A 26,460-nucleotide genomic window follows, 5' to 3' on the forward strand; every position below is an offset into this window, starting at 1 on the left:
AAGAAAGAAAGAAAGAAAGAAAGAAAGAAAGAAAGAAAGAAAGAAAGAAAGAAAGAAAGAAAGAAAGAAAGAAAGAAAGAAAGAAAGGAGAGAGGAAAAAAAACCCAAAAACCACAAACCACAAAACACATTGCATAAAACCGTGTAGTGTTGAACTGAGCACACAATTGCTAAGAAGGAATAATTTGTATGTTTATATTTGTATCATAATTTGTATTATTGTATAGATATGTTATTTATTATATATTAATGTATAATATATATTTATGTAATTTGTATTATAACCCATGTCACCAGTCTACACATCCTGTTCTACAAGTGCAGCCATACATGGGAAGAAGCCTGTGTACTGGAAGGGAAATGCACTGGAGGTGGAAAATGCACTGTGGGCTGAGTCATAGCATGCAGATCAGGGCAGCTGTGCAGCTGGCACTGACTGGGAGCTTTCTGTGTTTTCCAACTCAGCAAGGACTGACATCTACTTCCTCTAAGACATCCATCTCTAGGAAACTACATCCTGTACACGTTCCTTAGTCTTTAACTCGGGAAGAAAGGCGTTAAAGACTCAGCTTTAGCTGAGCACCTACGACTCCAGCACTCAGGAGTTAGAGCTGAGGAACACCTACGACTCCAGCACTCAGGAGTTAGAGCTGAGGAACACCTACGACTCCAGCACTCAGGAGTTAGAGCTGAGACAGGTGGATTAATGTTTGAGGCCAGCCTCTACTACACAGAGAACCCACACCACCAAGGGAGACCCTATCTGCAGGAGAGCTAGAAAAAAGATGGAGGATCCATGTCTTCATACTGGGTAAGGATGTAAACGAAGCCTGCAGTCTGACGACATGTATGAATGAACTTCTCAATCCACCTGTCACTGAGAGGGCTATGCAGTATGCAGTGTCCCTGCATGAGCATGGGGGAAACAAGAGAGGGACTCAAGAATGCATTCCCTCTTAGAGCTAGCACTGCCCACTGTCACCTCTGACCCACAGTGCGTTTGTCTTATCTGACTATGACAGTTCTCTAAAGTAGGACATGAGTAACTGTTAAGTGGTACAAGTCCTCGGCTGCAGAACCTGAATTACATTAAGTTTATGTTATTAACAAATAATTATAAGGCAATAAAATCCCAATGATTATGTCGGGGATTTTTGTCTTGGTGTGCTTCCTTGACTGGGGCACACTACGTATCTGAATGGAATTAATGAAACTTATGTAACCTCCCACCGCCGTTTGTTTCCTAACTACTTAGGGAACAACTATACCAGAGGATAAAGTGTCTGTCCTGAGACTGATTTTTATGCACAATTGGCCCAATGCTATTTTTTATAAATGGCTGAGCTTTCTATCACAAACTCTCATTCCATTTATGCAGATATTGGATAGTAAGGACACACAGCTCTCTGACTGCAGCATAATTAGTTAAAAGCAAGAGGAAAGAGGAGCTAGCCCAGACATGGTGGAGATGACATGGGTGCCCTGGTGAGCTCCACCTCTGCTCTGTTAGCACTGAGAGGTTTTGCCTTACAGTAGCCGAGATACACATGTTTCAGTGCACAGATGGGGCAAAGAAGGTTCTGACCAAGCTACTCCCCTGTTCCAGGATCTGCTACTACTATACCTCACTTCTCTTACCTGGAAATATCGCAAGCAAGGGGGGAGTCTATTGCTATTCATCTAAAACTGTCACCTTCACTGAATTAAGAAATCTCCATAGAATTAATGATACTTAGAAAGCAGGTATGCCAGTTTGGGCTTTTCTAGAGACTGAGCATGAAGACTCTGAGCTAACCAACACATGAGTTCCATGACACATTCATAACACAGGTGGAGAGGTGTTACTGGGAGTGGCAGGCAGAAGGTGGGGCTGAGCATCTGGAAGTAGGTGCTAGCATATGCCCATGGGTGCTCTCTTGCCCTGGCCCCTTCCTGTCTTTTGTCCTCTGCTTCCTCTCTCACCCAGGAGTGCAGTGCTCTACACCAGCATGGCCTCCGAGATGAACTGACATCTCTTCTAGTCATTCTGTCAAGTATTGCGTCATGATGGCCAATCCCAGGTCTCTCTGCAATGGTCCACCTCAGCTACAGGACACCCCTGCAGCTTCCTTCATCCTAACCCCAAAGATCTAAAGTTAAACCTTTGTGTAAACTCACATTTTTCCCAGAATATAGTTTGGCTTCTTGACAGCCTCTAGTTTATTAACATCATGATGATCAGTGGCTCACATTTTAGACGTGGAGTAAAGTACGAATCTGACTGAAATGCCCATCAGTCAGAGAACCTGAAGCTGGGGGTGGCGCCTCTGCATACTAACCTGCTCTCCCTGTGACGCATCCTCTCTTGCTGTGGGTTCTTGGATTTGTTGCAGCATTTTCTCCAGTTCTTTCAGCAAACCTTCAGTCTCAGAGACAACTAAAGGAAATCATGAGTACAGTAAAAGCTGCATCTTTAGTTAATGCCATCTAATTCATAATCTTTTTATTTGTTATTTAATTTATTTACATTTCAAATGTTATCCCCTTCCAGGTTTCTCCTCTGAAAACCTCCTCCCTTCTCCCTCTTCCCCTGCTTCTATAATAGTGCTCCCCTACCCACCGACCCACTCCTTGGCTCACCGCCCTAGCATTCCCCTACTCTGGGGCTTTGAGAGCTCATAGGACCAAGGGCTTCCCCTCCCATTGATGCCAGATAAGGCCATCTTCTGCTACATATGCAGCTAGAGCCATGGCTCCCTCCATGTGTATTCTTTGGTTACTGGTTTCGTTCCTGGGAGCTCCAGTGGGGGGGGGGGCGCTCTGGTTGGTTTATATTGTTGTTCTTCCTATGGGGTTGCAAACCCCCTCAGTTCCTTCAGTCCTTCCCCTAACTCCTCCATTGGGGTCCCTGTGCTCAGTCCGATGGTTGACTGCAAGCATCTGTATCAGTAAGGCTCTAGCAGAGCCTCTCAGGAGACATACATATCAGGCTCCTATCAGCAAGCATTTCTTGGCATCAGCAATACTGTCTGGGTTTGGTGTCTGCATGTGAGATGGATCCCTAGGTGGGGCAGTCTCTGGATACCTTTTCCTTCAGTCTCTGCTGCACACTTTGTCCCTGAATTTCCTTTAGACAGGAACAATTCTGGGTTAAAATTCTGAGAAGGGTGGGTGGCCCCATCCCTCATCTGGGGACCATGCCTAACCTCTGGACATAGTCTCTACAGGTTCTCTCTCCCCTTTGTGGGGTATTTCAGCTAAGGTCATCCGAGTTGAGTCCTGGGAGCTGCTTGCTTTCCTGGCATCTGGGACTCTCTGTAGGCTACTCCCAGTTCCCTATCTCCCATGGCTACACACCTCTGTTCAATTTAACAGTATTTAATATATATATATTCATATTAAATAAATAAATAAATAAATAAATAAATAAATAAATAAATCTTGCCAGGCAGTGGTGGCACATGCCACTTGGGAGGCAGAGGCAGGCGGATTTCTGAGTTCAAGGTCAGNCTGGTCTACAGAGTGAATTCCAGGACAGCTGGGGCTATACAGAGAAACCCTGTATCGAAAAACAAAAAACAAACAAACAAAAACAAAGTCATTTGTTTTTAATAGCTGACTAGTAGTCCGTTGTGTAAATGTACTACATTTTCTGTATCCATTCCTCTGTTGAGGGACATCTGGGTTCTTTCCAGCTTCTGGCTATTATAAATAAGGCTGCTATGAACATAGTGGAGCATGTGTCCTTATTACAAGTTGGAGCATCTTCTGGGTATATGCCCAGGAGTGGTATTGCTGGATCCTCCTGTAGTACTGTGTTCAATTTTCTGAGGAACCGCCAGACTGATTTCCAGAGTGCTTGTACCAGCTTGCAGTGCCACCAGCAATGGAGGAGTGTTCCTCTTTCTCCAATTCCTCGCCAGCATCTGCTGTTGCCTGAATTTTTGATGTTAGCCATTCTGACTGGTGTGAGGTGGAATCTCCTGGTTGCTTTGATTTGCATTTCCCTGATGACTAAGGATGTTGAACATTTCTTTAGGTGCTTTTTGGCCATTCCATATTCTTCAGTTGAGAATTCTTTGTTTAGCGCTATACCCCAATTTTTAATAGAGTTATTTGGTTCTCTGGAGTCTAACTACTTTAGTTCTGTGTATATATTGGATATTAGTCTTCTATCAGATGTAGGATTTTGTCCTGATGACTGTGTCCTTTGCCTTACAGAAGTTTTTCAATTTTATGAGGTCCCATTTGTCTACAGTGGATCTTAGAGCCTGTGCCATGCCATTCTCTACAATAAGAGAACTCCGGGGGAATCACCGTCCCTGACCTTGAGCTCTACTACAGAGAATAGTGAGAAAAAAGCCACATGGTATTGGTACAGAGACAGGCGTGAAGATCAGTGAGGACTAATTCATAATCTTGACCACCCAGAAAGAATTCTTCTAAGTAATACAGAAATAAAAAGAAAAATGAACTTTAATATTTAAAAATTTTATCTTTACTTAGCATAAAAAATAAGAGATTTCTTTATAGCTTTTTCTTACCTGCTTAATTTTTGTTGTCATATGGTTTTTATATAGGATCTCTGCTTGTTGCAAAATTCTATTATGAATTTACAGGTTAAGTTTTTATAATTCTTTGAAAGGAGTAGCTAATTTTCTTGATATGTATATAGTACAAAATGCTTTTGAAATATAAAAAGCTCATTAGAATTTGTTGCATATTTCTTCTTAATTGGGGTCCCAGGGTACCAAACTCAATTACGTTTATAAATCTCACATCACAACCAAGGAGCTATAGGCAGTTGATAGTGGGGGAGGCCAGTTTTCCATCCTATGGTAGGTCCACAATACTCCTGTAAATGGCCCCATACCCATGATCACTAAGACTAGACTACCAGATTATTTGGGGGGCTGGGTGGGGATGACACAAAGTTAAGAGAGTGGGGGAAGTTGGGAGTGGACTTGGGAGGAGAAGGGGTGTATGGGGAGAAGATGGTTGGAATGCTGTACCCATGCAGGACATCAAAGGCTGCGAAAGCACATGACAAACTGGCTGGGCTGAGTGCACACTCACCCTTTCTTTTCCCTCTCTTTTTCCACTTTCATGTATGGGACTTGTGGAGCGGAGCCTTTGCAGGGTGCACGCATACTTTTGTGAATGTTTGTGGAGGCCTGGGGTTGGTAGGGTCAGGGATGATCTTCCATTGTTCAATTACCTTACTTACTCACAAAGGAGCCCGGAGCGCTCTGATATGGCTAGTCCTGCTGGCCAGCTGCGGCCCACTGAGATCTGTCATGGTTTCTGGGGATTCTGACTTTGGTCCTCACCCTTGCATGGCTAGCAATTTAACTACTGAGCCATCTCCAAGGCTCCATAGGTTCATCCATTTCTAATCCAAGTGACAACATATGTTAATTGACCAGTATGATTTTAACAAAGAAAACACTATGTTGATAAATGTCTTTTTTGCATAGCTATGAAGTATACTTTTGCATAGCATAAGTATAAAGGTGTTTATACTTCATTTAATATGTTGAGATATAATAATGACACCGCCACCACCTAAGAGCCTATGATAATGACAGAATTGTATTCTACCTAAATAAAACAGCAGTTTTACTTGACACAAAGTCTTGCTGAAGCAAAGATCAGAGAAAATAGCATACACATAGCTTGCTGCATGGCACCAGAGACAGAAGCCTGCCCAAAGCCAGCATAACCTGGAGGGACTGCCACACCCTTGCCTTCCACCTGTTCCCAGCAGTCTGACACAATACTTCTTCTCTACCAGGGCGGATCACCACAAGTCATACATCTAAATATACCCAGGCAGGGCATAAGAAAGAGAATTTTAAATTCCAATAAAGCACTATTAATAGCAGTACCGACCAAGATCATGGCAGGTAGGAAACAGAAAAATCTCCCTGTGGTTGTTGCTATAGCACAGGAAAACCAGTTTTCCCTTTATACATTTTACTCATTACACACATTACAATTTGCATAAATATTCGGACCAGCATCTCTCTGCCTAGGCATACTTCTATTCAATCAACACATATTTATATTGCATCTACTGTGGACTAGGAACTCAAGAAAGTAATCAGAGACTAAGCAGCCTGCCTCACTGTGATCTCTACCCAGGCAACATTGGGCTATTTGCAAAACTTGTTTTGGAATAACCCTCATGTTTGGAATAGCTCTCATGTTTAAACGCAGACCAACAAAGCTTGCAGTGGACATGTTGGTTAGCTCCCCAAGCAGCTGCTTCCTTTCACTGTGGCTGAAGACCACAGAGTACCCCATTCTGGATCAGGAGCACTCAGAGTCTGCTGGGCCTAAGGATCAGCTGGGTAATTCATTTTAAACATGGATACACCATGTCTACTGAATCCAGACTTGCTAGAGGAATGGATGCTTGTACTGAAGCACATTGAATGAAATTAACATCCAATTTTACTAGATTAAAAAATTGTTCACTTATTTACATGTGTGTGTGTGCATGCCACAGCATGCATGTAGAAGTCAGAGGACAGCTCTGAGGAGGAGGGTCTCATCTTCCATCTTGTTAAAGCAGGATCTCTATTGTTTCTGCATGCAGCACACTCTAGGCTGGCTTCTCCGTTCTCCTGTGTCTTGCTGTGATTACTGCTGTGTGCTGCCTAATGCAGCCTTTACCTGAGTTCTGGGATCAGCTCCTGGGGTCAGGCTTGAGCCACATGTGCTTCCACGCTCGGGGCTGTCTCCACTGCTCCAGCTGTGGTAGCTCTCTCTTTAGTAACAGAACCTGTTAATTCACAGGCCACTATTTGTGCTGACCCTCAGGCTGACTCTGGTTCCCCTCACAATTTTTTCCCTACTTTACATCCTGAGTTTATGAAAACTGACACTGAAATTTAATATCCTGTTGAAAAGATGGATTTTAAGCTATGCTATAAAAGAAAATGGCAGGCAAACATCTTTACCCTTCTAACACTAGGCCACAGTACAATCAGGTTACGATGAGGTATGCCATTGCCAAGTTCACTGTAATCTCTGTTTGCAAGCAATCTGGAGAAAAGCCTGCACTGCCTCCTGATCAAAGGGTAGACAGAGTAAGGGAGGACTTCATCAACTGGCCAGGACGCTTAACAACTTGACTGGTGTTGAGTTTTGCTTCCAGAGCAACAGGAAGCTTGCTTTCCTATAAGCATTCTTATATTGTAAACTGAAATTCAAAAATGATTCTTAAGAAACGGCAGTTACTGTAATCTACAGACTCAGTTATCAGAATTGGTCAATGATATCCTCCCCAGCTGGAGACAGAAGGAACGCCTTTGCTTATTGTACACCTATCGTCTCCTATCTGGGATGATTATCCTTAGTTTCCTGACTTGATTCAACTCACTGTTGAGAGCAGAAAGGGAGAGGGAAGGAGGGAAATAGAGAAGGGGGAGGGAGAGAGGGGGAAAGGAAGGGGAGAGGAAGAGGAGAGGGAGAGGGGGGTGGGGGAGGGAGGAGAGAGGAGAAGATTCCATCCCCAAACAGCTAATCTGAGGCAGGAAAGTAAGAAACTGTATCATGTGAGGATGCTAGGAAATTGAAGCTAGGAACTTGGACTTAGGTCACCTTCTGTCACAGAGTAGGACTGACCCCACCCTTGTGGGAGCCACTGCAACAGTGGTTCCCTGTGCTTTGTCCTTTGCAAGGTTATTTCTCTTCCCTTTGCTTGGCATCCAAAATTCTAAAGTGAATTCACATCAAAGTGACTAAATGGGCCAAAGCTTATTGACTCTGAAGAGAATATAAAGATTGTATGTCCATGATTAAGGTGTTAGCTGTACTTCTCTCTACATTCACAAAACCCAGAAGGCCTGGCTCCTCCAGATTACAGCCACACCATGAAATGGTCCTACTTGTCCTTTAGTTCCAGAAGTCAAATAACACAAAGCACAGCACTCGCCATGAAGCTTAATTTACAGAAAAGAACGGCTGTCTAGAGAGCAACAGGAAGTAGCCCCAGAAGGCCAGTGACGCAGCGGTTGGAGAAGAAAACAGGAGACATGAGCCCTGGGCTACAGAAGTCACTGGGCATGAGCAGATTTCCCTCACAGGAGCCTACTGTCCCCTGCTCTCCCTTCCTTCTCTAATAAAAGCCCTGTGTATATCTGGGTTCTCAAAGTGGGTGCTTCGATGCTGGCATACCCTTGATAGGCATGGATTGGCCCTGAATTAATGAGATTTATTCCTCACCAGCTCTCTGTTCTGAAGAATTGGCTCTCAAGCAACAAGCACTGAACCTGAGGCCCTCAGTGCTCTAAAGAAATTGGATATTGATACTTGGAAAGAGGGATTTCTCTAAAGTGCTATCCTCTGAACCAAACTATTACAACTTTCATGAGATCACCTATGCCTTCTTCTAAGTGTCTATCACTATGAAGCCTGCTGGTATTGACACTCACTCCTAGAAAGTGTGGGTGGGTCACTAGACCTTCACTTGAGCATCAGGCCATTCCACTCGGGCATTTTTATGCAATGCTGCCCTAACTACACATGGCCTTGGAGTCTCAGGCTAGAGTATATAGGCTGGGGAAAGACTCAGGGAAGCTGGGCTCCATCTCTGCAGGTATGGAAAAGCCATAAACATACTTAGTAAAGACTGTCCAGCATGGCAGCTTCGGAGTCACCCACACTCCTGTCATGCTTTATCAGCAAGCTCAGTAAGCTCACTGCTGGTTTGTTGCTAAGACCTTTGAAGGAAGGGCAGCAATGTTCACATCATCCACCCACCACCCACAAAAAAGGGATTTTAACAATAGGGATCCACAGAAATATTGATAGAAATTTCAAAGTTTGAAACGAGTTTTGTTGTTCCTTACATGCTGTTGGTTTTATTTATTTGCTTTTATTCAGAATTTTATTTGTTCTTTGAAAATTCTGTACAATGTGTTTTGATGAAATTCACTGCCCCCTAACTCCTTCCAGATCCACCTCACCTTCCTATCCACCCAACTTTACCTTCTCTCTTGTTTCTTAATCAGTTGATACCTTATGTACTGGTGTGTGTGGCCATCACTGCAGGGTGCTGTCTACCTGCCCTGGCTACATCTGTAAAGGAAACTGACTCTCTCTCCCAGCAGCTACCACTTGTGAGGAGCTCCTTAGCTAGAAGTCTGACTTAGCACCCACCTTCTATCTCCATTCTGGAATTCTGTCTGTCATAAGCCTACACTTGTCGTGCAAAATGTCTCAAATTGCTGTGAACGCTTAAGTATAAACTGCCCTGCTTTGTCCAGGACAGTTTCTTTGTAGTCACCCAGAATCTCTGGCTCTTATTTTTCTCTCCCCTCTTCCATCATGATCCCTGAGCCTTGCATGTATGGGTGTAGTATACCTATGTATAAGATTTAGGGCTGAGCATTCCTCAGTCCCTTATAGTTCTTTTGCAATCAATGCTGATTACTTCGTTTTTGCACAGGATCACTCTCATGTATCCTTGGCTTTCCTGAGAATGACCTTAGAGGCATGTGCTACCACACCAAACTTCTGTGGTGCTGAGCATGAAATCCTGAGCTCTGTGCTTGCTAGGTGAGCACTCCACCAATGGAGCCTTATTTCCAGTCCCAAGGAGTTAAGAATGAAAAGGAATCACTGTTTCCTGGCGTTTCCTCTGGGAAAGAACACAATGGAGTGGTTTAGTGATTCCTACTTTTTAATTGTTGATGATGAGATGGAATAAAATGGATTAGTTGCATGTTTTCACATCTTTACAGGGAAATCATGCCCAATAGTGTTAACCTAGCCAACTACCATGCTTAATAAGGTCATGGATGTTAAGGAGACCCTACTATTAGCACTTTCTTCAACCAATATAATTCCTAACTGTATTATAAAACTTATCCTAATATCCTAAGAGAAGTGTATCTCTCACTCATCATCAAAAGAGCTGCTTCTTTTTACAGCAGACTGAGTTTTATCCTAGAATCGATGTTCTCCATGACCCATGTGGAATGTCTAGGTGGTCAAGACTGGAGCAAAGCCTTCTGGAGCAGGGGTCCTGGCTCTAGCAGCCATGTTCCCTGCAGCTAGAGTGAAGCGTTACTCATTGTGCTGGTGGTGGATTTGAAATAACTGGGCTGTCTTGGAGGCCATCTGGTTGACTGCCAACCTGCTGTCTGACTGTCAGTCCCCACTCAGGAAGGTTTCTGACAACTGTTCCTTGGATTAATTTTCGCATTGTTGTAACAAAATACCTAGCAAATACTATAGAGCAACGATTTTTTTTTCAAGACTCAGAGTTTCCACTTCTGTTTGCTTGGCCTAGTGCTTGGGTAAAATATCGCAACTGGAGTGTGCCGCAAGCTTGAAGTGTCCCTTCAGGGCTGAGCAGGGATCAGAGTGGTCCAGAGAGGATATTTACAGTGGCCTCTGACCACTGAAACTAATTAGCTGAAATATAGGGAAGGGCTCCCTTCAGGAACAAAAAAAAAAAAAAAAAAGAATCAAGTAAAGAGAGAAGATAAAAATAATAGAAGGAAAGTAAGGGCAGTTCCAAATAAACTCCTTCTTAGAATGAGAAGGGGGCTGGCTTAGGAGCCTGTAATGGTTTGTATGTGCTCAGCCCAGGGAGTGGCACCTATTATTAGTGTGGCCCTGTTGGAATAGGTGTCACTGTGGGTGTGGGCTTTAAGGCCCTCATCCTAGCTGCCTGGAAGCCAGCATTCTGCTAACAACCTTCAGATGAAGATGGAGAACTCAGCTCTGCCTGCACCATGCCTGCCTGGATGCTGCCATGTTCCCGCCTTGATGATAATGAACCTCTGAACTTATTAGACAGCTTCAATTAAATGTTGTCCTTCTAAGAGTTGCCTTGGTCATGGTGTCTCTTCACAGCAGTGAAACCCTAACTGAGGCAGAGCCTTTGGGTAAGTTGGCTAGCCCTCCTCTATGTGTCCATTTAGGAATATACAGACCTCTGCCTTGCTACTGGAACATAGGAATCAAATTGATCATGAAAGTCAAAAGGAGGAAGTCGCCAAGAACAGATGTCAGGAGTGTGAAATCAACAGCAGAGGCCTTGAACAGAGGCAGGAACAACAGGACTTGACCATGCTTGGGAAGAAAAACAAAAGAGCTTTGAAAATAAATATTCCATCCTTCCTCTCCCTGCTTCACTTTCTTTACACAGGACTACAGGTCAGTGGCTCACTTAAGTCACTTGAAATGCATTGTCCATGGCTGTGCAGTGGCTTCGAGGAGGAGCACTAATAACAGAACCTCTGGTCCAATGTGCTTTGAGCAGGTCTATCACAGCGCGACCTTGCAAATAAAGCATTGGCTTACTTTTGAAAACTGATGAGGATGGAGGGCAAGTCAATCAGCAGCAAACCTCGTGCTTGCATTCACACTCTTTCTATTACTTCTGACATTGTGGAGACTTGGATGAGAGCAACCCCATAGGCTAGTGATTTCAATACTTGGTGGAACTGTTTGTGATTAGGGGTAACTTTGCTGGAGGAGGGGTGTCACTGGGTTTTCAGGTTTCAAAAGACACCTGTGAATCTCAATGTTCTTTCTCTGCTTCCTGGTGTGAATCAAGATGTGAGCTCTCAGCAGATGTTGGCTACACTGTTATGAACTCTAACCCTCTGAACCATAAACGAACTTAAACATTTGCCTTGGTCATGGTACTTTACAACAGCAATAGAAAAATAATGACTACAATTACCAGTGGCAATTACTTCAGCCTAGGCCATAAGCTTTTAGTACCATTTTTCCATTTCTCCCTCTTTCTTTGGATTCCAATAGGTTTGGGATGGAAAGGTCTGGGTTGACGCACAGTTGATAGCATTTTCTTCTACAGTTGTCAGCAATTTATTTTAAAACACTAAATATATGCCAATTTCAGAAAAATTTAATTAAGACAGAAACTCAAAGAAAACTGAAGACCTCTCATTTGACACAAAATGACCCACTAACCTTTTACTCCTATATATGCACAATGGCTTTGTATACCTTAAAAACCAACAACTACAGTTTTATTCTTCTCTTATGCAAGATGTACTGACTACAGCTTCTCTCTCCTCCTGCCAGTCCCTACACACACCTCCCCTCTCCCTACGCCCACCCCACCTCAATCTCCCAGAAAAGACCAGGCCTCCCAGAAACATCAACCAAACATGACAACAAGATAAATAACACCAGGCAAAAACCTCACATCAGAGCTGAGCTAGGGAACCCAACAGGAAAGAAGGGGTCCCAAGCTCAGGCAAAAGGGTTAGAGACACCACCACTGCCACTGTCAGGAGTACCACAAAAACAGCAAGCCGTGGCCATAATATATATGCACAGGACCTAGAGCACACCCATGTAGGCTCTGTGACTGCTACTTCAGTCTCTGTGAGCCTCCATGAGCTCTGCTTAGAACAACTACATTTTTAAAAATTATATCCAGGCAAAGAAACTAAAACCATGACAGGCTTCACATACCCATGTTTTCCTTTGATAGGGCTTCATCAGAACAAAAAATTTCAACAGAGCACTTTAAAGCAGCATCCCTAAAAAAAGATTTTGACAGATTTAGTTTCAAAAGAGAAACCACAACATACAGACATGCATACACATGTATACACACATACGCATCCATTCATGCACATGTGCACAGACATACATGTATGCATTTTACTGCACACATGCAAATGCGTATTTGGTAATTGTATATGTGACTATATATATCTCACACTTTGGGTGTGTTTTCTTGGTTGTCTCACAGGGAACAAATATGACCTGTGCTCTCAGTAGAGCACTAAGAGGCTAATCCAACAAGCACTCACACAGGCATTCCTCATGTAATTACCTTCCAAAAATATCTACTAAGTAAGCATTGTCCTTGTTATATAAAGAGGCTGAGGCACTGAGACTACAGAGGCAATGAGAAGTCTGTCAGCACAGGTAAATCATGCCATGACAGAACCTGTTCTGTCGGAAGTCAAAGCCACGTTTCCCCATCACAGTGCACTCTGACAAGAAATGTCTGTGCCGGTGCACTGTTGCCATCAGAGGTTCCTAGGAGTCGGTTGCAAGCCATGAGTCTTCACCTTTTAAACAGAGCTAACTTTACAACGTTGCCCAATATGTGTGATGGGTTTACTGCGGTGTGTAATTAAGGCAACCAAAGTCCATTTTTAAAGATGAGTGATCAAGAGGGTGGAGATGGGACTCACAACTCCTATCTCCAGGACTTGCACAGGACTGGCAACCTGAGCTCACTACCCTGACCCTCTGAGGTCTCCGGAGAGAGTCAATTCCTGAGATTTGTCCTCTTCCTACACACGTGTACCATGAATGTACATGCCCCACACACTTCTAACATACAAACCAACAACAACAAAAATAGAATGCATACATAAATCAGTAATCTAAGAACTGGCTTTCTTCTGTAAAGGCATGGCAGCCTTTATTTGTGACTGGGAATCCTAGTACAGCCCTGGTCACATACTGAAACATACATGTCTAAGCTAGTTCAGTGAGAAGCACTGGCATATTATCAATGGCTTACTACTTTATTATGGAGATCTGACCCCAGGCTGTCTTACCTATTCTAAGCTAAAGGCTGTCTTGGATGTTTGAATGATAATAATCTTTAAAAGTTCTGATCCAACCTGGAAGGTGAGAGACTCTCAGGACTCAATGGGCATGACCTTAGCAGAAATGCCCAACAGTGGGGAGAGGGAACTCAAAGAGTGCACCTCCAGGAGGTAGACAGCGTAGGGATGGGGTTACCAACTCTCAGTAAAAATTTCTGACCTGTCTAAAAGAACTGGAGGGACAGAAATGGAAAAGAGATGCAGTGATGGGCTCAACTTGGGATCTGTCTCACAGTGGGATCCGTCTCACAGTGGGGCACCAAGACTTAGCGCTATTACTGATGCTGTGGTGTGCTTACAGGCAGGAGCCTAGCATGACTGTCCTCTGAGAGGCCCAACCAACAGCTGACTGAGACAGACGCAGATACTTACACCCAACCACTGCACTGAAGTCAGAGATCCCTATGGTTGAATTAGGGGAAGGCTTGAAGAAACCGAAGGAGAGAACAACCCCATAGGAAGACCAGCAGTCTCAGCTAAGCCGGACTCCTGGAGCTCCCAGACACTGAGCCGCCACGCAGCACACACGAGCTGTTCAGAGGCCCCAGCACATACACAGCAAAGGACTGCCTGGTCTAGCTTCAGTGGGAGAAGAGAGGTTTGAGGTACCAGGGAGGGAGGCCTGGTGGGGTGAGGAACATCCTCTCAGAGACAGGGGGAGGAAGAATGGGATTAGGAACTGTGGGAGGGAAGACTGGGGAGGGGGACACCATTAATTTACAATGGATGGATTATAAATAAATAAAAATTAAAAACAAAATAGCTGATAATGTGCATACACTGAATAGTCTTTTTTTTTTTAAAAAAAGTTCTGGTTCAACATACTTGTAAGAATATAAAACTTTCTCAGCCAAGTACCATGACTTGTGCCTGTGATCCCAGCATCTATGAGGCTGAGACAGGAGGGGAGGTAATTTGAGAGTAGCCTGGACTACTTAGTGAAACCCTGTTGGAAAACCAAACCAAACAAAATAAAGCATAACTTTTTCTGTACTTCCAACTGTTAATTTACTAATTCTTTCAAAAAGATTCAAGTACAATGTCTACCCAGTGAAGAAAAAAATCAGGGAAAATGTATACAATAATTAAATATAATTTATACATCTCAATTTTATCCTAATACTTTAACTTCACAGAACATACCTTTTCCTCTTTCTAACCCTGGGCCTTTTCTTTTCAGTCTTAATTTTGGAAACTTGCATCTACAAATAAAGATCAAAAATGAGTTAGTTCATACTGTTAGAGCTGTTCAATATACTAGTGGGCTTTGTGCTACCCATACTCCTCAGCAAGACCTTTTGGTCTAGCCTCCAGCTCACAGTCACTCAGTCCATACTCCTCAGCAAGACCTTTCGGGCTAGCCTCCACCTCACAGTCATTGCAGAGGTACTAACCCGCCTGACTGCAGAAACGGAATTGTCAAATAAGAATCTGCTATCTCAAACATTCCCATGTGTACCTTCACAAAAACATAGAAACAAGATGATTTTTAAGTCTGACAAACATTTAGCTTTAAGGAAAACAGAAGCATTCAGTCCACAGAAGTGTAGAATGCAAAGGTACCTTGTGGGGAGTGACATAGCACAAACCCCCAACAATCTGTAGTAATGCACAGCCCAAGAAACATGGCTGGCTTTTTATGTCTGAGCAAAGACGAGTTCTGTACTCTGCTGCGAAATGATGAGATAAGGCCTGGAGGCAACAGGATTTTTTTGACTATGAAAAGAACAGGCAAAACTTTCCTCACTAGAGCACAAACGCAGGTGTTATATATCTGGGCTGCCACGTTAGATGGGAAAAAGAAAACACTCAGCCTATACGATTGAAGGAAAAATCTAAAGTTATGTCTCGTGAGAACATTCAGATTTCTAAATTTAAAACACACACACACACACACACTGGTTCTCTAGGATTTCTAAACTAGGAGAGGCAGAAGCACAGAAGCAATTGATGTAAAAGACTCCCACAGGATCTCAAACACTACCTTCACTAGTTAAGGAGAACTAAAATTAAAGGCAAAAGGAACATGCAAGAAAAGTAAAAACCCACAAAAATAATGTCCTCAATGTATAGTTCAGTTGATATAAAGTTCAAAAGCAAGCAAAACTAACGAATGACCCTGGAAGTCACAACAGTGGTTGCCCTTGGAGCCCTGAGGTACAGCCTGGGCGGGATGCCTTATCAACAGCATTGCGGAAAGGTATTATCAATTAGATTATACCCCAAACAATTCAACTGGGAAACCAGGTGATGAGCTGGCTGAGGCTGTTAAATATTACAGCAGAGAAACTTTGGAACTGTTTACATGTTTCAGTTGCTAATTTCCATGATTTTTTTCAGAAAATCGTTAAAGCTTTCAAAATAAAAAACAATTCCTCTGACAGAGCTACGAAAGGACACACTACAGAGATTTAATCTAAAAGAAAAACAAAAATAAGTGGAGATAAACAAGTTATTAAGCATTATGTACATCTACATGAACTCAAGATTCTGCGGGCTCAGGCCAGACAGAACCTCAGTTAGCGTGGAGAAGGGACGTGGGTAGGAAATCCCACTTCCACCCAAGGGGCTATTGGCAATGAGTAGAAGGTCACACCTCCAAGTGTCAAGAACAGTGCCAACTTGATTGGTTTAACAAAGTCCAACAATGACAAAATGGAAGCCAAAAATCCTGCCCAGGCCAGGGAGGAGCAGTGGATCTGGGAGGAGTTGGAGGAAGGGTGAACCTGATCAAAATATATCATACAGGATGCTCGAAGTACTAATGAAAAAGGATAAACTAAACGAACCATGAAAACCTAAGTGGGGCTGGGTAGAGAGCTCAAAACTAGAACTTGTATAGAGTTGTGGGGGTTTTTTTTGTTTGTTTGTGTGTTTGTTTTTTGGTTTTTTCGAGACAGGGTTTCTCTGTATAGCCGAGGCTGTTCAGGTTGGCCTCGAATAGAGTTTTTATAGAGCAGACATAAGACCTGAGTTTGATTCTAAACACTGGGAAAGATTCAAAATTTAAAAAAATAAAAAAGAAAGAAGACTAATTTGTAGAGAAGTGAAAAACAAAGAGGATTCATAATCAAAGATGATAAAACTGAAGAGGAAAGGAATCAGACAGGGCAGTAAGAACATAGATGGTACTGAATTAGTCACAAAGAAAAATGTAATTACAACATTTAAAACCAATAGAGGAATTTTAAAAATAACAACACAGAAGTTCCAGAAAAGTGATTGAAGATATTAACATATAAAGATAACCACCAAAGAAGAAGATTACATTGTTTAACTTCAGACTAGTATGAAGAAAAAGAGAGAATATATGTATATATGCACATATACACATATGTACATATGTGTACACACACATACAACTAGAATTGATAGCTGAAATGGGAAGCAGTAGAATTGCCTTTACCTCTAAATGAAGAAAATCCTTAGGAATTGTACTTACATTAACTTTATATACTCTGACTCAACACTGCATTTCCCTAAGCCATGTGCTGTGCTTTAAACAGAAGAAACAAGCTGCCTAAAGTATGAAGGTGTAAAGCATAGATCCAGCATTTTGTTCTTAAAGCAGGCCAAAGTCTATATTATAACCTTCTCTGGAGGATACTTGTCAGTTAACACTCACTAAAGAGCTACCTGCCTCGACAGACTTTCCAGAGGGGAATCTGCATTCTTTGAATAATATAGAAAACTTTGTTAAAAGAAATGCTATAGAAACCTGCAAAGACAGCATGCCCATTTCTCTTTGGAAAATATGCCAGGGATGTGTTTGTGAAGGAAGGATGCAAACCACTTCCTGTAGCAGGCAGGTATAAATGATGGTGCCAGCTGAACCTGAGCCACTGCAGGCCACAGCAAATACAGTCCAGTGTAGACAGGCTGCATTTCCTCCAGATGGATGGGGACTGAAATGATCATTTTCTCTCCCCATTTTGGATGCTATTGTTTTAAAGTATGTAATTCTATTGTTTCTGACATAAACACTACACATCAATTATCATGTTAGCCATGTCAATTATCAGTAGAGTCTGGCATTCCCATGGCCCCTGAACAGCATCAGAACCCAGGGCCTGGCAGTGAGACTCACAGACTCCTTGCTGTCTCCTGCTCTCTGCAGTTGTACTGAAGCTCTGTGGGTTTCTTTGGTTGAGGGTCTTACCAGAGAGAACGACCAGAGTGTGCCTTCAAGCAGTGAACAGAGGCACAGAGGGAATCTTCTCTAAAAATAGAAGCTGGCTCCCAGTGCCACCTTGAACAAAAGCCATGAAGGATTTCCTATTAGCACCTCCAACTGTGGCTAAGGATGAGACTGGCTTCTAGGGGCTCTATGATTACTCAGAGATCTTAAAGACTTGCTATTTAAATTTTCTAAAAGGCCTGCTCAGGAACTGAACACAAAAATTCAGGGTGGCTTGTCCTTCACATTTCACTCATATCTGTAAAACACTTAAGAACGGTAAGAGTTAATTCCAACAAGGCACCAGGGAGGAAGAAGCTGCTCAGCTGATGAAGGAGCCAGGGATCAGATTATCTGACTTCTGGCTGGAGGTTCTGTGCAAATCCAAGTCAGCTGCAAACATTTGCTGCCTCTGTGCAGTTTTTTCTAAAGCCATTGGTCATTTCAGCAAGGGAGATGCTGGGAGATGGGGGATGTTGGCAGGGGACCCTGTTTCTAGGGAGACGTCTGAAACATTTAAAATAAATTGTTAAGAGCCTATGTACAGAGAACATTTAATGGTTATAACACAACATTATTTTTTTTTTACAAAGAAATGAATGCTCAGAATGTTACTGTGTGTTACACCATTTTTCTACAATTAACCTCAACATTAAGAATACTCAGTGACTCCTCAGCCTGTGGGGATCCTCAGCGTACAGTTTTGTAAGCCTACACCCCAGAATAATACAGAAGAACTGTTCTCCGACAGGATAGACAGAATCTCCCCCAATTACACAATAAAAGACATAGTCTTAATCATTTTGTGAGGCTTGAACAACGTGCACCAACCCTGTGAAAAATCCAGAGAGGACTCCCTGCACACATGTTCATGGGAGAAAAGGAAGGCCATCATTCCCTGTGGTCTGGGTGAGTGGGTTCTCCAGTGTACACTGGTGTAGGGATTTTTTTTTCTTTTGGTTTTTTTAGAGACAGGGTTTCTCTGTGTAGCCTTGGCTGTCCTGGAACTCACTCTGTAGACCAGGCTGGCCTCGAACTCAGAAATCCGCCTGCCTCTGCCTCCCGAGTGCTGGGATTAAAGGCGTACACCACCACACCCGGCTAGGTGTAGGCATTTCTGATATGCACCTTATATGGGAAAATTATTTTTGAAACATTTGAAGACATTAAACATATAAACAAAAGATAAATAGTCCCTCAAAGTCATCAGTAGATTATACAGAAGCCGAATGTTTATACACCAGAGTATCTTATAAACATGAATTCTGTAATAAGTCAGTTCTATTAATTCTTACTGACATTGAACAGCAGTTGCTGCAATTGAGCAGAGAAAGATCATCTAATATCTAGGGACATATCTGCAATCTATGAAACATAAAGTCATTACTCAAATTTCTATTTTACGTTATGCTAATAACCATTATTGATTTGGTTTTGATGGGATGAAGCTGAGGAAGGGGGTGGTAAATAGTATCCCCAACAGACAAATTAAAAAATATTTTTCTACCTTCAGCTAATTCAAGCCATAGATGCAAAACCCATAAATATACTCGGTAAATTTTATTAATAACTCAAATTTCAGGTGAATTAATCTCAACTAAATCTTTAAATGAGTATTATGTACAGAAAAACAAAAGTAAAAAGGAAGTTATTCTTAGAACTTGAAGGTGATTTTCAAAGAGAAAATTTTTATTAGTAATAAAGACTAGAACAGTTTCTAAAGACAGGATCTGGGATAGCCCTGGCTGGCCTCGAACTCACCTTGTAGTCAAGGATAACCTTGAACTCCTGATCCCCCTGCCCTACCCCGAGGCTGGGACTACAGGCATGTGCCACCCTGTCCAGATTAGTTTTTCTCTTGGTTTTCTTTCATCATTTGTTTTTATTAGTAATGTTTTAATTTTATAAGATTTATCACTAGAAACTTACTAATAAACAGAAACATCACACACTAAAGTTAAGCAGACCCAAGTCTATACAACCTGAGGACTGGTCTACAATCAGAATAGGCGTGGGAGCAGAAGCCACAGAGCCGCACATGAAATTTCACACTTTCAGTATCAAATCAAGTTTAGGTGCTTATCCATGTTTTCACGTTGTTTTAGTAGTTATTTTGGTGGAACAGTGTGTTTGTTATGACATTTCACTCATATTTATAATAAGTAGCCTTTCCCTAAATCTAACAGTGCCACCCTCCTAGGGGACAGTGGCAAATGTAAATGACACTTGGTAAGAGTTGATGTCTTTATAACTTCTTAGTCCACGTAAGAGAAGAGAGTGAAATCACTAACTCTGCCCACATTCTGAAGTGACACTGCTGTGCTGCCTCCCATACTCTGCAAATCCCCAGTGTGCACTCAGGCGTGGCCCTGGACCCTTACAGACATAGCTGTGTCTTCTGTGACCATGAACTCCTTCCTGAGGAGAAGTAGCAGCCTTCACATGTAAAGTCCAAGAGCAAAAGGATGGAATTTAAAAATCCAAAACAAACAAACAAACATACCAGGGTGTGGCATCATATCCCTGTAAGGAATGACAAGCAGGGGTTCCTGGCCAATGAGCCTGAGGCCAACCTGAGCAACCTAGCAAGACTTTGCCTAAAAACCAAAACCAAAACATGAACGATGACCAAAAAAAAATCAAAATTTTGTCTTAAATGAACCCCTCCCTCCCCACGCACCCATGTATAGCTGTGTGTGCACACACACCAGAAGTGATGTTCATCTCATGGACAGTCTCTAGACCCATGAAGAACAGTCCTTTCTGTGTATGCGTCATGCTGCACTTGGCCATCTCTGGTCTCTTCCTCAAGCCCAGCCATGAACCCAGGCAACCACACACAGGCTCCTCTATTTAATACACTTGGTGTTTCTACGTCACTGATACAATCTGTGTCCAAGTGTATGCTGTAAGCACCTCTCTTTTTCCACTTCAGTAATATCCTGTAATTAGACATTGCCATCTGAGAATGCCAATATTGTAATTATATTTTGCACAAAAATAGTGTTCAACACTATCCTAGATATAAAATTTAAAATAATACATTAAATTTTTAAAATGTATTTTAAATGTTCTTGGCTTTATAAGCTTCCATTAAAGTAGTCTACCCAGAATTTTATTTAGTTGTTCAATGTAATTCTCTTCTTAAGCTTAACAGCCATACTAAGCTATGAATTTATTGTTTAAATTTCCTAGGAAAAATTAATTTCTCATGAGTTCCAGTAATGTGATATGTATGAAAACATTGTTCTGAGTGTCTGTGTGAAGCATGATTTAAATAAAGTACTTGCTCCCTTGCCCATCAGTGTTTCTATTGCCCTAGTTACATAGAATTAATGGAAGTCATCACAAACATGGTTGATAGTCAGCACACAATAGCAACTGTATATTCAAGTAAACTTCAGAATGAAAAATCAGATTATATAATTCTTTTTAGTAATTTATTTTCCCTTAAAAAATAGAATTTAAAGTTAACTTTAAACACAGTCTTACCCTTTTCTTGGCCACCACAGCAGCTTTGGTGCCTGTTTTGGCTCTGTCTGTAAGATAATACAATATATCTACTTTAAAAAAGAATCCATCTTCCTGTTGAAATAGATACATAAGTACAAAATTACAATTTTCTGCTTTATCACACATTAGAAACAGGACTGTTTTCAGTGGCCCTTTTAACTAAAACACTAATAAATTCACTTCCTCAGAGTTGAGTAGAGCTAAGTAATCCAAAAGCCATAATGTCAAGAATGGATGTTCTTGGAATATTATTAGTTAGCATCAAATCTGTCTAACTTCTGTTTTCTGGTTGGTGTGTGCACTCTGGAGTACATAAAATCTAGAATTAAGTCCATGCTGTCACTACTTGCACACCTGTTACATACTGTACACTGGATAAAAATATCATATAAACTGTACTTCATTTAGTCTATGTAACATTGTAAGGCACACAATTTATCTTCCATGTACAACTGAGGAGATACTCTAGCATCCTGTCTGTGGTTGTACTGGCAGAGTAGACCCATTTGATTACAAGCCCCTAGTCTGTCCATGGTGTCTGCTGCTTCCATTTGAGACCACTGAGGTACCAATACTGCCTTGGATGTGACTCCACAAGAATGGGGATACTGGTACCATTTCTCAGACTACCACCAAAACCAGAATATTCAGTAACCAACTAGCTCACTGGAAAAAATATCCAATATATTATTTTGGTATATACAATATATGTATGTTATTTAAAAACAACAGAGAATCATCTTCTTTGAGGGGTAGATACTGTAGGCTTCCTTTGCCCAATGGATGGCTTACACCTATACACTTATGGGTGGCACCGACCCGATATAATGTGTTGTTGAAGAGAACAGGTTAAAAGGGAGAGATGTTAGGACATACAGGGGTAGTGGGAGAGGAGAGTCAGAAAGAAATGCCAGAAGATCAAAGGTCCTTTAACAGAAGGAAGAATGTCTTTGATAAAGTCATGAGTAAACAGGATGTGGCCTGGAGAGTGAAGCTCTAAGCTTGAGACTGTATTAAATGAAACTGACTGAAATGAAAAGGGACAAATAAAGAAGGAAGGCAAGGAGGAAGGAAGGGATGGGAGAGAGAGAAGCAAGGAAGGCTCAGCTGGGCATGATGGTGTAACCCTATAACCCCAGCATTTGGAGGCTAAGGTTGCAGAAAGATTGCCATGTAAATAGTCAAGACCTGAAAAGACACTGCAGTAAAGAAAACTCAAAGGAACAAATATGCATATGGCAGTGTTGAACCCAGGGGTAACCAGGGCCTCTGGGGAAAAGCACAGTTGATTGTAATACAATGCTTAGAGCCTGCAGAGCAACAGGGGTTCTCAATCACTGCTGACACAACCCTGGAAATCAGCATGTCTTCAACACAGTATCTGCTATCTATCTTGGCTACTGTTTACTAAAGGGATTGAAACTTCATGGCCACAGGAAAACTACAGTCATCAATAACAATCCAAACGTGAAACAATCCTAGGTAGATGAGTGATGGAAAGTGTGGTATACATAGGAGTAAAGGCATGAGATACAGAACGATGCAAAGATGTGGAAGAAACTTAAGTGTGTGTCACTATAGGAAGGAAGCCCATATGGAAGGATGCCCATGAGACATTCTGGAAAAAGGAAAACTGTGGAGACGGCAATAGCAAAAGTAGCTTCCGAGTGTTGGCAGGAGAAAAGATGAGTAAGAAGGACATGGGATCTTAAGGCCATGAAATGATTGTGTGCAGTATGCCAATGATGACACACAGTGTAAAACTAGAATCAAGTCTCATGTGCACTATGAACTCAGGTTATGAGAAGTGTTGGTGTAGGCTCACTAGTTACAACAAATCACATGGTGTGGGCTTTGATGGGAGGAGAGGGCAAGTTCTGTAGGTGTGTAGAACTCTACCTACATCCAATTTTTGTGAACCCAAGACAGCTCAACATGAAAGACTATTTTGTAAAAACATGAATAAAATTCTGGGGGGAAAGCAGGAACTAGCAGAATCATTCCAAATACCAAGCACAGGCTAAGCAGGTGACACAGTGGAGGCGCCTGCCCAGCAGGGTGGGCTCATGGACTGACACTCACTCACCTGGAAGGTAGTAGGCACGGCATACTTAACTTTAAAAAGATGATGACTGTCCTAGGAAATGATTATAATAAACCCAAATATATTTTCAAATATTCTTGTACAGTGATCAGTTATTTTACATCCCACACAGCCTTCTGTCTATTACTTTAAGTTTGAAGCACAGTACTTTATGTAAAGATTTGGCCTTCAACAGTAATGGTGAAGTTTTTTCTCCATTGGAAAAGTTTCATATACATTCTCAATAAATGTGTATAGGAAACTTTTTATTTGAGAAAAAAGAAAAAAAAAACCCTATCTACCTAAGTTTATGTTTTAAAGTCATTCAGTTGGCCTGAAAGCGAGGAGAAGACAAATGATAAGCATTGTGGCTCTGGTCACCATCACACCAGAAGAGACGCTGGCTCCTGCAGTTACATATGAGAACTAAAATGCTATAAGCCTGTGAGGTGGTTCAGGCAGTAAAGGCACTTGCCTGTTGACTGAGTTTGACCTATCCCCCAGGACCCACCTCAGAGAATGAGTTAACTGAACCCCTAAAGTGGTTCTCTGACCTCTACTAGAACACCACAGTATGTCCACAATAGATAAGAAAAACAGAATAAAACAATTTTAAAATTAGGAGTATATGATTCACCCCCGCTTTGAAATTATTTTAAAATCAAGCATTTTGAAAACACTATATTCTCAAAAACCAAACAAAATAATACAAAACCCAGAATATCCCTGTAAAACTATCATATGAGGAATACATTTTAAATCTATGGTTTCTAATATTTTAATTATATGTTTTGAAGTAATGGTTTATGCAATCTAAGAGTAAATAAAATAGCAGAAAGCACTAATTACAGTGCCTGTGTTTAAACTAAAAATAATCTCAGAGAACAAGATATGTGCTATTAATTCACTTGAAAAATCTTTTACAATGAACAGAAACCATATTTGTACATAAAGAAAACAAATAAAAATTTAAATGTGCAGACATATTTTAGGAGGCATACATCCAAGAGTTCTGGTTTGGACAGTAAGAAGAGAAAACTACATACTGGGCTTTGCTAGGCAGCACACTGCTAGTCTTTGCTCTGCTGAACACCTGTAGAGTTGGTACGCTTCCTCGAGGGCACTGGTATACCACCTCTTCCTCTTTGTACATTCTGCTGTCTAGAGAAATGCACAAATTCAGACAAGGAATAGTGTTTATTTTCAAATGTTAATTTTGTTTTAGAACCTCTACTTGACATAACACTCACTGGAGCTAAGTCTAAATATTGCTTAGACTTGGTACCTGGCTAGTGTTTTAGTGTTTTAAATCTTGGCAGAGTTGTGAGAATCTCACGAGTTAATAACCCTTCATTAAGATGATACGATGCATTTCCCATGCCCCCAGGGTAAGCAAGCAGTGAGCAGAATGTACCTGAAGGGTAACACTAACCTCACTTTATGTGTCAGAGAATGAGACTCAAGTGGTAGGGAGTGACAAAGCAGTGTTCTTAGTGTAAGACAATTAATTCTATTTGCATCTAGTTCGGTGTTGTGCCAGACCTACACACACACACACACACACACACACACACACACACACACACACTCTGCCTGCTGTGCCCCGTCTCTCCATGTATATACTATGTGAGTCTGCGCAGCCAACCACTCACTGACTTTTCATGAGTGTTACAGGACACAGTGGATGATAGTTTCTAGGATAGTAAGAATGCAGTGTGTGTCATTCTAACAAGGCATTGCACATCTTCTAGATGTTTAAAAAACTGAACAAAAGAACCTGAATTAAAAATATCAATCATCTAATACAGCAATTTTTCTAAAACCTTTTAATTGCTAGGAAGTTTTTTATGACTTTAAATATTACAATTTATAAAATGCATGACTGATTTTCTTTTTGAAAATGCCATCAGAGAGGATATGGATATTTCTTCCACTGCTATATATTTACCACCCAGACATGAAGCTCTTAGGCTTGTCCTAGATAGAAGGAATAATGCAGTATTTGCACACAATTTTCTACCTCTACAACATTCCCTCTCAACTCACAGAATGAAACTGTGAACAAAGCCCTTTTCGGGTTGCCACATGGGTAGTCCCCAAATTAATATCAACTATTTGATCTAACTATGCCCAACATTGCCATTTAATGATTTGCTACATTCTGGCATTTGTTGTAGTTACAGGTGGTCTAGACCATCACCATCCAAAAATGAAGGTGCATGACAACACTAGGTGTTTATCTTTGTAGCTTTCTTGGTGCCACGGGTCTGACACCTCACTGAGTGTTGTGAACATTCAGAAAATGCCTCTTAACTGCTTTTGGACAATCACTGGTACTTAATTGAAGCAGTAAAAGAGTATAATCAAATAAAAATACTTTCATATACATAAAATGTAAATTTCATTCATTTACTAAGTTAAGCTGAAGAACAACAGTATCAACCAACCAGACCCTCCCTCCCCCCCCAGAGCTCCCACAGACTAAACCACCAACTAAAGAGTACACATGGAGCAACACATGGCTCTAGCCACATATGTAGCAGAGGATGGCCTTGTTGGGAGTAGAGGCCCTTGGTCCTGTGAAGGCTCTATGCCCCAGTATAGGATTATCTGAGGCTGGGGAGGTGGGTGGGTGGGTGGGGGAGCACCATCACCATCATATAAGTAGAGGGAGGGGGTATGGGATAGGGGGTTTCTGGGGGGGAAACTTGGAAAGGGGATAACTTTTGAAATGTAAATAAATAAAATATCCAATAAAAATTTAAATTTACTCACAAAAAATGAAAATGTAAGCAATTCAATTTGTTAACTGTAATCTTTAATGTTTACAATTTATGTGCTTTGTGTATATGACACAGCACATGTTTGGAAGCTAAAGGACAACTTGAGGAGCCTAGTTCTATCCTACCAGGCGAGTTCTAGTGATTAAACTCAGGTTATCAGGAGTAGAGACAAGCATCTTTACCCATTGAGCCATCTTGCTGGCTTTCACACTGTAGATGTAAATTAAGCCTGTCAGGGTGGACATGGTAACACATACCTTTAACCCCATCGCTCAGGCAGGTGGATCTCTGTAAATTCAC

The 26,460-nt window shown here is 41.7% G+C and overlaps 1 protein-coding gene across 1 annotated transcript in view; it reads right to left on the bottom strand.

The window, feature by feature from the left end:
• Positions 1 to 26,460, bottom strand: part of Zcwpw2 (zinc finger CW-type and PWWP domain containing 2) — an 86,390-nt gene that overhangs the window by 2,060 nt on the left and 57,870 nt on the right. Inside the window, exons 4-8 of the mRNA XM_021207841.2 lie at positions 24,424 to 24,538; positions 21,274 to 21,320; positions 14,748 to 14,806; positions 12,448 to 12,515; positions 2,319 to 2,416 (exon numbers count right to left, since the gene is read on the bottom strand). Coding sequence (XP_021063500.1) covers positions 2,319 to 2,416; positions 12,448 to 12,515; positions 14,748 to 14,806; positions 21,274 to 21,320; positions 24,424 to 24,538 — 387 coding nt within the window. The remainder of the gene's footprint in view (positions 1 to 2,318; positions 2,417 to 12,447; positions 12,516 to 14,747; positions 14,807 to 21,273; positions 21,321 to 24,423; positions 24,539 to 26,460) is intronic.

The sequence above is a fragment of the Mus pahari genome, chromosome 10, assembly GCF_900095145.1.
Source record: "Mus pahari chromosome 10, PAHARI_EIJ_v1.1, whole genome shotgun sequence".
NCBI classification, from domain to species: domain Eukaryota; kingdom Metazoa; phylum Chordata; class Mammalia; order Rodentia; family Muridae; genus Mus; species Mus pahari.